Source organism: Lissotriton vulgaris, chromosome 10 (genome assembly GCF_964263255.1).
Source record: "Lissotriton vulgaris chromosome 10, aLisVul1.2, whole genome shotgun sequence".
NCBI classification, from domain to species: domain Eukaryota; kingdom Metazoa; phylum Chordata; class Amphibia; order Caudata; family Salamandridae; genus Lissotriton; species Lissotriton vulgaris.
This window is the reverse complement of record NC_141698.1, coordinates 876,403,678-876,415,390: the sequence shown is the minus strand read 5'-3', so window position 1 is coordinate 876,415,390 and position 11,713 is coordinate 876,403,678. Positions and strand designations below refer to the sequence as shown.

At 45.4% G+C, this 11,713-nt stretch overlaps 1 protein-coding gene across 1 annotated transcript in view; it reads right to left on the bottom strand.

Moving 5' to 3' along the window:
• Positions 1–3,469: 3,469 nt before the first annotated feature.
• The window catches only part of LOC147688933 (metalloreductase STEAP4-like), a 166,821-nt gene continuing 158,577 nt past the window's right edge, over positions 3,470–11,713 (bottom strand). The window contains exons 5-6 of the mRNA XM_086941828.1: positions 4,811–8,663; positions 3,470–4,454 (exon numbers count right to left, since the gene is read on the bottom strand). Coding sequence (XP_086797954.1) covers positions 8,394–8,663 — 270 coding nt within the window. The 3' untranslated portion in view covers positions 3,470–4,454; positions 4,811–8,393. The remainder of the gene's footprint in view (positions 4,455–4,810; positions 8,664–11,713) is intronic.

Here is an 11,713-nt window from a genome sequence, read left to right as displayed (position 1 = left end):
ACACCAAGGCTTTGGTTTCCGCTTATATGAAAATTGAAAGTTCGTGAACTATTACAAGAGTTACTTCATATTTTCCTCAGCATATGGCCTCTCCAGGTGTACGTGAAAATTTAAATTTAGGCAGGAAAATATATCCACAAATTTTTAATATTGTACTAGCAGGTTAAATCTACCTCATTTTTGCTTTATTTTCATTACTGTGCACATTGAAAATTCGATTTTGACAGAAAATTACGACCACAAGTTTTTAATTGTGCAGTAGTCAGTTAAATCTGCCCCATTTTAGCTTTATTTACATTACTGTGTAGGTTGTGAATTCAATTTTGACAGGAAAATATATCCACAAAGTTGGTAATAGTGCAGTAGTCAGTTAAATTTGCCTAATTAATTTCTCATATCGTTGGAGCAATCCATAACAAAGTTTGCTCATTTCCCTCATTAGACATACGGTGAAAGCGGGCTAAAGGGGCGGAGACAGTCAGCGGAGCCTCGGCCCCCGCGCATGCGAGAACCGAGGATTCCTGAAATAGTGAATGCCGACTGGCATCGCGCTCACCTAGGGCATTGTCCAGACATCGTACAGCCCCAGTTTGCACACCTAACGACTCCGCAGCCCTCCGTAAAACAGGACACGTCCAAACTTTAGCCTTGGCAACTCAGGTAAACGTGCTGCTTTCATTAGACGCTCCTCTCCCGGCGGAGCTCACGATTCAGGCGGCCATCTTCTTCTGTGGCCAGCCGAGCGCCCCTAATCCATATCTGAAACCTTCCTGAGTTATGCGAGAGGACTGTTTGTTCGAGGAGCTCCCATGCTCCCTTCGAAGACCATTTTTGTCTTTTCTAACATCTTTATCCAGCTTGAACTTGCATTTTAAGGTGCTATCCTCTCACTGTCATGTACATTGCAGACTTTCTTGGACACGTGTACTGTCTTGCAGTATTTTATGATTTTTCTGTTGTGTGCCCTTACTTTGTACAGCATCAGTTTCTCCGGGAAAGCAACATTTAGTTTTTCCATGAGTACTTCCAAGTCTCTCCCCCATATCCCAACCCAGGCAGTTTATGTTGCAACGGCTGCGCACCGCATTGTATTTACAATAGCTACTCTAACCCCTGCAAGAATTTTTGCTTCATCATTTCCAATTTTAACCTTTGGCTTTTAACACCCCGTGTTGGAGCTCTGCAAATTTGACCAGATACACATATACATACGGCAGACTACGGGGCTATCTGAGACTTTAAATACAATTTTACATTTAATAAAATAATAATATACATAATTTTACTAGCATATTATGGGTGCTTCCAGCATGCAGCTACACTTAAAACACGTATCGAAACCCATTTTGGTTTTAATGCACATCCCAAGTTTATATGTTTTATTGACTCAAAGTGAATGCACTATTTGCTTTGGATTCAAGTAACCTGAAGAAATAAATTAAACAAACAGTATTGACAGAAAATAATGGGAGGATAAAATAATGGAAAGAAAAAATTACCGGCAAAGTAAAGTATTCACTCAACAACCCTAGAACTGAAGTGCACTTCTCTTTAGGTGGATGTATACATAGGCAAAAGGCTGTCACTCACAGAGAGGCAACTAATGGCCGATGTGGGCTGACCCACTGCCCCATGATATATGCTGTGGTGGGCGGATGCAAATGGCAGATGAGCAGGAACATTTATGAAAAAGGCTGACCCCAAGCCCTCTATGTATTTATTTCATGTATGCATTTTGTGTCATTTTTTTGGATAGCACGGGTCTGGTGAGACAACTAATATAGTCTCAGGCTAGACCTAACAACACAATGAAATGAAAGTAGAGACTATCCCCTCAACAGAGTCATGGAAGTAGACTATTTTTTAAGCAAATGTGCAAGTATGCACAAGAAAAATGCAATCATTCAAAATGTAGAAAGCCAATGGCTGAAGTGGGATTACCCACTGAGCCAGGCTGTATGCTCAGAAGCAAAATCTGAATGATACTTAAGCTGACCAGTAGATGATAATGGTTGCTCAAACACATTTTTATCCTTTGGTCAGACCTAAAAAGTTGTCTGAAATCAATTCATGTGGTAGGCTGTCTTTCTTCTATTCGAGCAGTATTAATCTACTGTTAAGCATATTTCTGGACTGGTTGAAAGCTATACTGCATGCATTTGGTGCAACGTTTGTAAAGCACCCATATATGATGTATAGTCTTTTTGTGATGAAAGTAAGACAGAAAATGTAATGACAGGATGTAGGTTACCATTAAAAAAAACAAAAAAAAGTCACCACTTCTGGTTCTTTCTGCCTGGTTCTTCCTGGATTGGTATGTGAAGGCCTTCACAGGACCTGTGCATTCATACAGCCTGGTCTTCCTTTTAATATCTACCTCAGCCAGGGAATGGAGCCCAGGCCTCCAGGTAAAACACGTATACATTAAGTGCATCTTTCCTGTCAGAGCCTGTTAGGATCTGGTAGCATATCATGACAGAAACTAGTGCCTTACCCAATCTTCTCCCATGACACTCCTTCTCTTTTTCCCATATCTAATCCTATTGTAACCCACAGGAACAACAACTGATGCATATTAATCTGGTTCCCAAGATTAAGCCAACAACACCTATGGGGTATATTGCTTCCGCCTCTGGGGAGACCCATAGACCCACAATGTGTGGTACCTAGTATGGCCTCCTTTAGTTTTGCTATTTCTCAGCTTCTAGATCCGTGTACTGCACTCGTATATCTGGATTGCCTAACCGGCCTCCAGAGAGGATGGGCTATTGTTGCTTTTCGGTGGACCCCACTTGGTATATCTTTGCTGCTTAAGAGTGCCTCCAATGAGGATGGCTCTGCCATTTCAGGGTGGTCCCACACACTATACAGCTCAGTTACTTTCTCAGTACACTGCAGGTATTAGACCTCTATGTCTGGGTGCTACACAGCCTCATTGCCTAAAAGTGCAAACTGGAGGGTGGTCCTCTGTGGCTTCTGGGTCGACCCTTATAGTACATACCCAGTTTGCTTGACATTTCTCATTGGGCTTCGTTGTTTTCTGGCTGGATGCCAAGTAGAACACGCAAACCTCCTCTCCACTGACCAGCACACTACACACTCCATGATGTTCCACTTTATAGGATTCTGATACTCATAAAAATGGTAAATATGTGTGACTGCATCTTTTCTGGCAGTTTCTGTAACATCACATGTTTTTGTTAAGTGACATTTGCTGCACCATGTTTGAAGCACATTTCTGAGCCCTACACACCTCACTCAATACCTGCCCTTTAAGTTAAATTACATCCAAGACACTATCAACTGTACACTTTGAAAGGATGCACAGGATCAAGAGTGACAATTAACACTTCGGTGAAGCTATTACTATAGATTGGACTCCGAAGGGAAGGGAAGTGTTAAATAAAAGAAAAAACAATAAAGTGCTATTGAGTATTTGCAAAACATACAACTCTTCATGCAAACATTATTTTTATTTTCAGATGTCCCTTTATTTGTTAACCATGTTACAAAATGGAATGATCATATATTTAAAATAAGATAATTTCACACACAATAACTAAAGCAAGTACAGGCAACTTCCAATGAAACCATATTCTTCAAGATGTTGGGGACAAAAATAAGACTTACATTTTCCATGGAATGTAAACACAAAGGTTAACACACTCGGGGAATACATGCATAGTGTAGTTGGTGCGATTCAGGGGTGTGAATCTCATTTTTTCCATCTAAACAAGTGGGGAAAAAACAGGCTTAGCATGCCTGATTCTGGGTCCCCAGACCCAACTTCCAAGCAAAGAAGGCATATATTTTGGGAGGTGTCATTTTCCTCCAGTCTCTCTCCTCCCCCCCTTAAAAGCTACCCCTCTGTCGGGGACTTACAATTCTGTTTTACTTGATGGACACGTGAATCACAAATACCAAAATATGCATTACATTGAGACATTTTAATAGTAGTGTTTGATAGCAACCAACCTTACCTGAGAGAGTATATTTTCATTTGCAATTGCAGTCAAACATAAATATTTTCATTTAAGAATGTAAAACTAAAACCATGTGTTTTCTATAAATATGCAGAATTGCACCATTTAACTGTGTTTCCATATTCTTAGTGGATAGGTCTTCAGGTCATTTTGCATAAGGTCCGTATTTAATATGTAATTACAATTTTTTCTTGGTTATTATTGTGCATTTGACTTACTTATATGTTTTAGTAAGTGCTATTTTTCTAAATCAATTGTCACTGCTTTTTTACTTTGTTCAAGTCTGTGCACGATGATATAAAACAATAGCGTTTCTTTTTTACTCCAATTTATACGCACCTGTTCTAGGCATCCAGAATTTGCTTTTCACAAAATAGCTCACTGTAAAATGATATGTCTTATTTGTTAGTATGTCGATGTAATGTTTTTTATTTGTCTTGAAGAAATAGTTTTTGTAAAGTATTACAGCCTCTGTAAATGTATACTTGTTTAGTGCACTACTCACCCGCAAGGGTCTCAAGGCACTTGTACGAATACTGCTGTGGAACCCATCCTGGCTTTTCCTGTGAGGCGTCCACTCCTGGGCACCCCCAAGGTGGAGGCCAGGCATCCTTAGCGTTTTGGGGGCCCTTGTGGAGATTAAGCAAGCTATTGCCCAGAGTTGCAGAGTAGGGCTCCATGATTGGAACAGGCATCGAGGCGAGAATTATCAGGTCCATGGACTTTTTGAGCCCAAGACTCGCCGAGGTGGGGAATTGAACCCTGGTCCCGGGCTAGACCTCTGCCTCAGGGTCTGCCGCTCTAATCATTGAGCCACACTTCTCCACTCGGTGCAGTAAACACTGGTATTTGGCATCTAAAATACTGATGCAAGAACAGAGAGCCACATTATACTACTATGCTATGTAGGAAGGCACACTAAATTAAAATATGCAATGCACTACAGTAATGTACTCAAATCTCGAAGAATTACTATGGTAATTCACGACCCTACCATTTAACATTCCTTTGTATGGCTTTCTATATGACTGACATCATCATTATGAGTGACCAAGTGTTAACTGTCTTTATACCATACTCAGGCACATATTTACTAAGATTTTGCATCAGGGTTGCATCACTTTGGAGGTTCAACCCCCAATGAAGAATCATTTTTGGCTTTTACTGAACCAGGCAACGCCACTTTGCGTGGCTTTACATGGCTTAATAAAGGCAAAGTTGCACACAAGTTCCCATGCATCCACCCATGTATTTTGATGCAAACCCAGATTTACAATGTCTGTAAACCTGGTTTTGCCCCAAATGGCGCGCCTATCCAACAGAGGAAAAACAAGGAGGAATATCATTGTGTCTACTCATTACTTTCTCTTTCCATTTGTGCTGCAGCATGCAGCAAACATGGAAATAGAAATATGCCTCCATAGAATTGGTGCAGGAAGATTTTCCTTTCTGCACAAAAACAATCCTGCCAGTAATGCAGGCACCCTTGCACTATGGCACAGGTGATGGCATTGGCATACAAAGTTCACCAGCGCAATGAGAGAGCAGACATGCTCCATATCTTTATAAATATGGAGCATTTCCGCTCAATGCCTTGTATGTAATACAGTGCATCAAGTTCCTTTGCTGCCCCCGCATTGCATGAAATAATAGTAAGTGTGCCCCTCAGTGTTACCCTTACTAGGCATATTGGTAGTCCTGTATGGGAGGGGATAATATGTGGGAGTTGGTGTTCCGGTACTAATTCCTGCATGCGAACCTGGCCTTTTACCAGACAACAAACTCCTGTTGTAGCCTGGGGGATTTTTCCACGGTAAAATGTAAGGGAATATTGAACCCAGGAAGGGCAATTGTGATAAACCATGTCTACTTGTGACACTGTTTTGCTGTTTTTGGCCAAATAAGTGTCACAGGGAACTCACAATCTACTCCTTGAGAGTGGAGCAGGGGCTATATGTCACAGGCAAAAGAGGAAAAGAATGCATGGTTCACTACTAGGATGCAGAATTTCCCCCAAACTCATGAATTCTCGCTGCAGGACGGTGAGAGGTAAGAGTGGAGTACGGTGCTGCACCAGGGCAATGGCTGGATACTACTTAGTGACTAGCAAGGACAGAGGTTAAAGGGTGTATCACGGTGAACTACAGGGTGTGTCATGGTACAGGGTACAGGAACATCCCAGGACTGACTCTTCACCATGTTCATTTTTCTTGTCTGAGCCATTGAGAGAGGTACAGAAGCCGGGAATTCCTTCTTAATGTGAGTGGGACCCTCAGGTGCTAGGTAAACAGGACTATCAAAGGTTACAGGTCCAGGGCAAGAGGTGAGATTTCATTCGCCTACTAATGAGGAGAATGGGACAGGGGAGGAGGCAACTAAATCCCTTATACAAACCGATGTCCAAGTCAGATGGGGGAGATGCTGTTGGGACAGAAAACATGTGTGCACCTTTTTGATGTCCCTCACGGTAGTGGAATGCTGGCCAGAAAAGAGAGGCGGGCGAGATTACTAAGGGGGATAATGGGAGATTCTCTTCGGATGGAGCATGACAATCTTGTCCTCACTCATGTCTCTCCCGGATCTGGATCACTCTCAAGAGATGGATCATGGTTACTATAAATGAATAAAGGGAGTTGGGGTTTTAAGTAGGGACTATAGAAACTGCATAAAAAAGTACTACATTAAAAGAACCTAACGCCTTTGCTACTCTCACTAGAGTGATACTTATGTCCTGACATAATGTTCTAATATTACTATCATATTCATATCAAGTAAATAAGCCTTTTTACCAACTTTGGTCACTGTATATAACTTGTCCGTGAAAATCCCATTCTGTTCACTCAGAATAAGGGCCTGAATGCTTTGTTTATTATTAGGGCTTGAGTGTTTTTTTTAATCTAGGAATGCTTGCTAGTAAGTAAGCATGTATTGGACCTATACAGTTCAAACACAGCCAACATGAAACAGAATGCCATGTAGAAGAAGAGTGGAGGGGGACGTGGAAGCAGTGAAACAACACAGGTGGCCTTTGTGTACAGTGGAGTGGGAAAGGGTACTGAGGTTGCAGTTTAGAGGGAAAGTTGGGCAACAAGAGGACACTCAATGAGCCAGATGGGGAAGATGTGGAATGGGATGGAAGTGGGGACTCGTCAGTAATTAGCATGAGGGTGTTTACCTTATGACTAAAAGATGCTAAAAGAGATTTGTTGCTTCTACTACAACTGCTTGTGTGTTGCTTCTGTGGTCTTGAAGACCAATGTGTGAACAGAAACAGTATCATGAGCATCAACATACAGTTTCTTTTTAACCTGTTTTCTTTGGATCAAGTTAAATGATGAAAACATGGTGCAGTGTGAGTATTCAAGTGGAGAAAGATACAATGAATCAAGATCCTTTATTAGTACAGGTCAGTGTGTGTTATTAAGGCTCAAACTTATGAAGTGCAATCTATTCATGTATATGCTCTGGAGAGGACGACACCTGAGCCTGTAGTGTGGTTAAGGTGTACTTTCCCTGTCTGCACCACTGAGAACCTTCAAAATGGTGTGTTGTGTGCAAACAGTGAGAGTTCACCCTATTATAAAGAATGCGCTGCCTTCGGAGTAGCCGCAAACTGGTGCTGCCTGGGGGAAAGCGCATTCAAGTAAAATATGGAGCGGCTACTTCAAAACCACTCCGTGTTTCACAGTGCAGGCAGCAACCCACCTGCACTTTCAAAAGAGATTAGAGATCCCCTTGCAGGTGGGTGCTATGAGTGACTGCACCCACCTGCAATGGGATGTCTGGTCAGTTCATGGGACCCCCTTCATCCCCAAGAGTGCTGCCTTAAGGAGGCGCACTGTCAATGTGCCACCTTTTTGTGGTGCACTTTCATTGCATCTCCTGGCTTTTTTGCCTTTGGTGCCTACTTCCATAATATGGCATGGACGCAGAGGCAAAGAAATCCTCTCATTTGCATGGTTCAATGCCCTCATGCAAATGATGGATAGCGCTGGTGCTACATGTGCACCAGCGCTATCGGTATTACAGAAGGGCCCACACAAGCACCTGCAGCCTCTACTGTAATACAAAAATGCCCCGGGGACACAAAGCAGGCGCACATGTCCATTGCGTCCCTGGTGCACTTTCTATAATATAGCGCCTTATCCTTGAATTACAGCCATGTAATGGAAGAAACCAGATTTGTCATAAGCATAAAACAATGCATAGAAGTACACATGACTACACAATGTATTTTCTTACTTGAATTGGAACTGCAATTGGAAAGAGTGGTATTTCACTTAGAATTATCAGGCATCTGTAAACAATGCAGCATTTTTTAACTGCAATGGATCCCTTTGCCAGTTGTGTCACCTTACCGTGTAGTGGCTAAAAAGGGTATGACAACAACATACAAACATACTTAGACGTTTACACAGTTGTTTTTCCATTTTCACTGACGTCCTTCTTTGGATTTTGGGAATTTCTTTCCCACCCCTGACGAATTTGCATTATTTTTCTGTCCACACATGGAGCTATAAGGATAAACTTAAGGACCAACACCGCGCATGGTATGATGAGAGACAACACAAAAGCTGGAGGAAGATGCCATCTGTAAAATGGACCGAAGATAAAGCGATCCCAGCCATAGACCAGTGTATGTCCAGTGCAGAGGATCAAAGTAAGGTATCCTAGTTTAGACTGCAAAGAAACGGAAAAAGATAAAAAAAAAACATTACACAACCTGTTAAATGTCTCCGGGTAAATCATTTACATATGCACAAAGAATTCATCATGAGTTGTGAACATCTCACACAATTGAAGACCTGCCAACTCATTAAATCTTTCTAAAACGTGAGAGGAGGGGCTGGGCCCTGAAGGGGGTGGGGTGTTTTGCAGAGCAGTGCCCAATGCCCTTCTACCTACCTAGCAAAAGCCTCCAAACATTCATGCCCTAGAATCCCACTCCATGGAGAGGCTTCCAGCTCACCTTTTAGCCCAGTTTGTGGTATAAGCTCTCTACTGGTTGACAGTGTGAAGGGAGCCAAAATCATCAATCAATCAGTCATTTGTTAAGAGCACTACATACCAGTGAGGGTCTCAAGGCGCTGGGGGGGGGGCGCTACTCATCAAACAGCCAGGTCTTTAGCATCCTCCTGAAGGTCAGCAGGTCTTGGGTCTGTCGTAGGCTCAGTGGGAGGGTGTTCCATGTCTTGGCGGCGAGGTGGGAGAAGGATCTCCCACCGGTGGTTGTTCTTCGGATGCGCGGGGCGGTGGCGAGTGAGAGGTCGGCGGAGCGTAGCTGGCGGTTGGGGGTGTAGAAGGAGAGCCGTCTGTTGAGGTAGGCTGGGCCGGTCTTGTGGAGTTCCTTGTGTGCGTGGATGAGGAGCTTGAAGGATATCCTATTGTTGATGGGGAGCCAGTGTAGGTTTCTCAGGTGGGGGGTGATGTCGCCGTGTCATGGTACATCGAGGATCAGTCATGCCGAGGTGTTTTTGATGCGTTGTAGTCGATTGATGAGCTTGGTCGGGGCTCCCGCGTAGAGGGCGATTCCGTAGTCGACTCTACTGCTGACGAGGGCCTTGGTGATTGTCTTTCTTGTATCTGTCGGGATCCATCTGTAGATCTTGTGGAGCATGCAGAGGGTGTTGAAGCAGGAGGAGGAGACGGTATTGACTTGCTTGGTCATCAAGAGCATGTCGAGGATGATTCCCAGGTTGCGTGAGTGGTCGGTGGGGTTCGGAGCTGCCCCCAGTGCCGTTGGCCACCAGGAGTCGTTCGAGGCTGACGGGTTGGAGCCGAGGAGGAGGACCTCTGTCTTGTCCGAGTTCAGCTTCAGACGGCTGATCTTCATCCAGTCGGCAGCGTCCTTCATTCAATCATGGAGGTTGGCTTTGGCGGTGATGGGGTCCTTGGTGAGGGGGAGGATGAATTGAGTGTCATCGGCGTAGGAGATTATGTTTAGGTCGTGCTTTTGGGCGATGTGTGCAAGTGGGGCAATGTTAATGTTGAACAGTGTCGGGCTGAGGGTCCTGATGTTGTCGGTGGCGGCGATGAGGGCGGTCTCGGTGCTGTGGTTGCTGCGGAACCCTGACTGGGAAGGGTCCAGGATTCTGTTCTCTTCGAGGTATCGGGTTAGCTGTCTGTTAACGATTTTCTCGATGACCTTGGCGGGGAAGGGGAGTAGAGTCGGGTCGAAAGTTCTTGATGTCTCTTGGGTCTGCCTTGGGTTTTTTGAGTAGGGCATTGATCTCGGCGTGTTTCCAGCTCTCTGGGAAAGGTCGGGGTCTCAAGGGAGAGATTGATGACATTGCGTAGGTGGGGTGCGATGGAGCTGCTTGCTTTGTTGAAGACGTGGTGCGGGAGTGGGTCTGACTGTGAGCCGGAGTGGATTGTGCTCATGGTCTTGATGGTGTCATTGACACTCACGCTGGTCCAGGCTAGGGATGTGGTCGATGGTGTGCGGAGGGTCTGTTGTGTTGCTGTCTGTTGGGGCTGTCTGGGTGTTGAAGCTGTCGTGGATGTCTGCTATCTTGCGGTGGAAGAAGGTGGCGAGGGAGTCGCACAGGGCTTGCGACGGCGGGATGTCGTTTGTGTTGGAGCTGGGGTTGGAGAGTTCCTTCACGATGTTGAAGAGCTCCTTGCTGACGTGTGCTTTATTGTCGAGGCGGACTAAGAAGGAGGTCTTCTTGGCAGCCCTGATGAGGTGGTGGTGGTTGCAGACGGCATCCTTGTGTGCTGCGTGGCTGTCCAGAGTTTTTTCACTGTGCCATTTCTTCTCCAGTATCCAACAGGCTTGCTTGGAATGGAGGAGTTCTGGGGTGAACCAGCTGACCCTCTTGCTGGTGTCTGTGTGGGGGGGTTTCTTCAGCGGGCGAGGGTGTTGGTGCGGACCGCGATCCAGCGTCTGAGGTTGTGGGCAGCGAATTTGGTGTTGGAGGGTTCGGTGGGTGGGCTGAGAGCAAGGTTTGCATGTAGTTGGTCTTCGGTGATTCAGCTCCAGCAGCGACGGGGGATCTGTTGGGTGCGGTGGTGTGTGGTGGGTTTCTGGAAGGTAAAGTGGATGCAGTGGGGGTTGGTCCAGAGGAGTTCGGTGGGGTGGCTGACGGAGACATGCGGGCTTGAAAAGAAGACGGGGTCGAGCGTGTGGCCAGCGGAGTGGGTGGGCGTTGTGACGAGCTGTCTCACTCAGAGGTTGGCGAGGTTATCAATCAGGGTTGTGGAGTTGTTGTTGTTGTTGTTCTCAAGGTGAAAGTTCAGGTCTCCAAGGAGGATGTAGTCGGTGGAGGTCAGGACGTGCATGCTGATGAAGACGGCGATGAAGTCGCTGAACTGTGGGCAGGGTCCGGGGGGTCGGTAGACGAGGGTGCCTCTGAGGGTGGAGTTGGGGTCTGTGTGGATCTGGAAATGCATGTGTTCGGCGATGCTGAGCGCGTTGTCGGTGCTAGTCGAGACCCTGATGCTGTTCTTGTGGACGATGGCGATTCCTCCTCCGACTCTATTGGTGCGGTCTCTGCGGGTGATCTTGTAGCCGTCTGGGATGGCTATGGCGATGTCGGGTGCGGAGGAGTTGTTCAACCAGGTCTCTGTCAGGAAGGCGACGTCTGGGGAGGTTGTGTTGAGCAGGTCCCAGAGCTCGACGGCGTGTTTGCATGCGGAGCGGGTGTTCAGTAGTATGCATCGACGGTGGTTGAGGTCTTTCTTGGAGGGTTGTTTGTCTGCTCTGTGGCTTGTGTAGCTGCAGTTCCGGC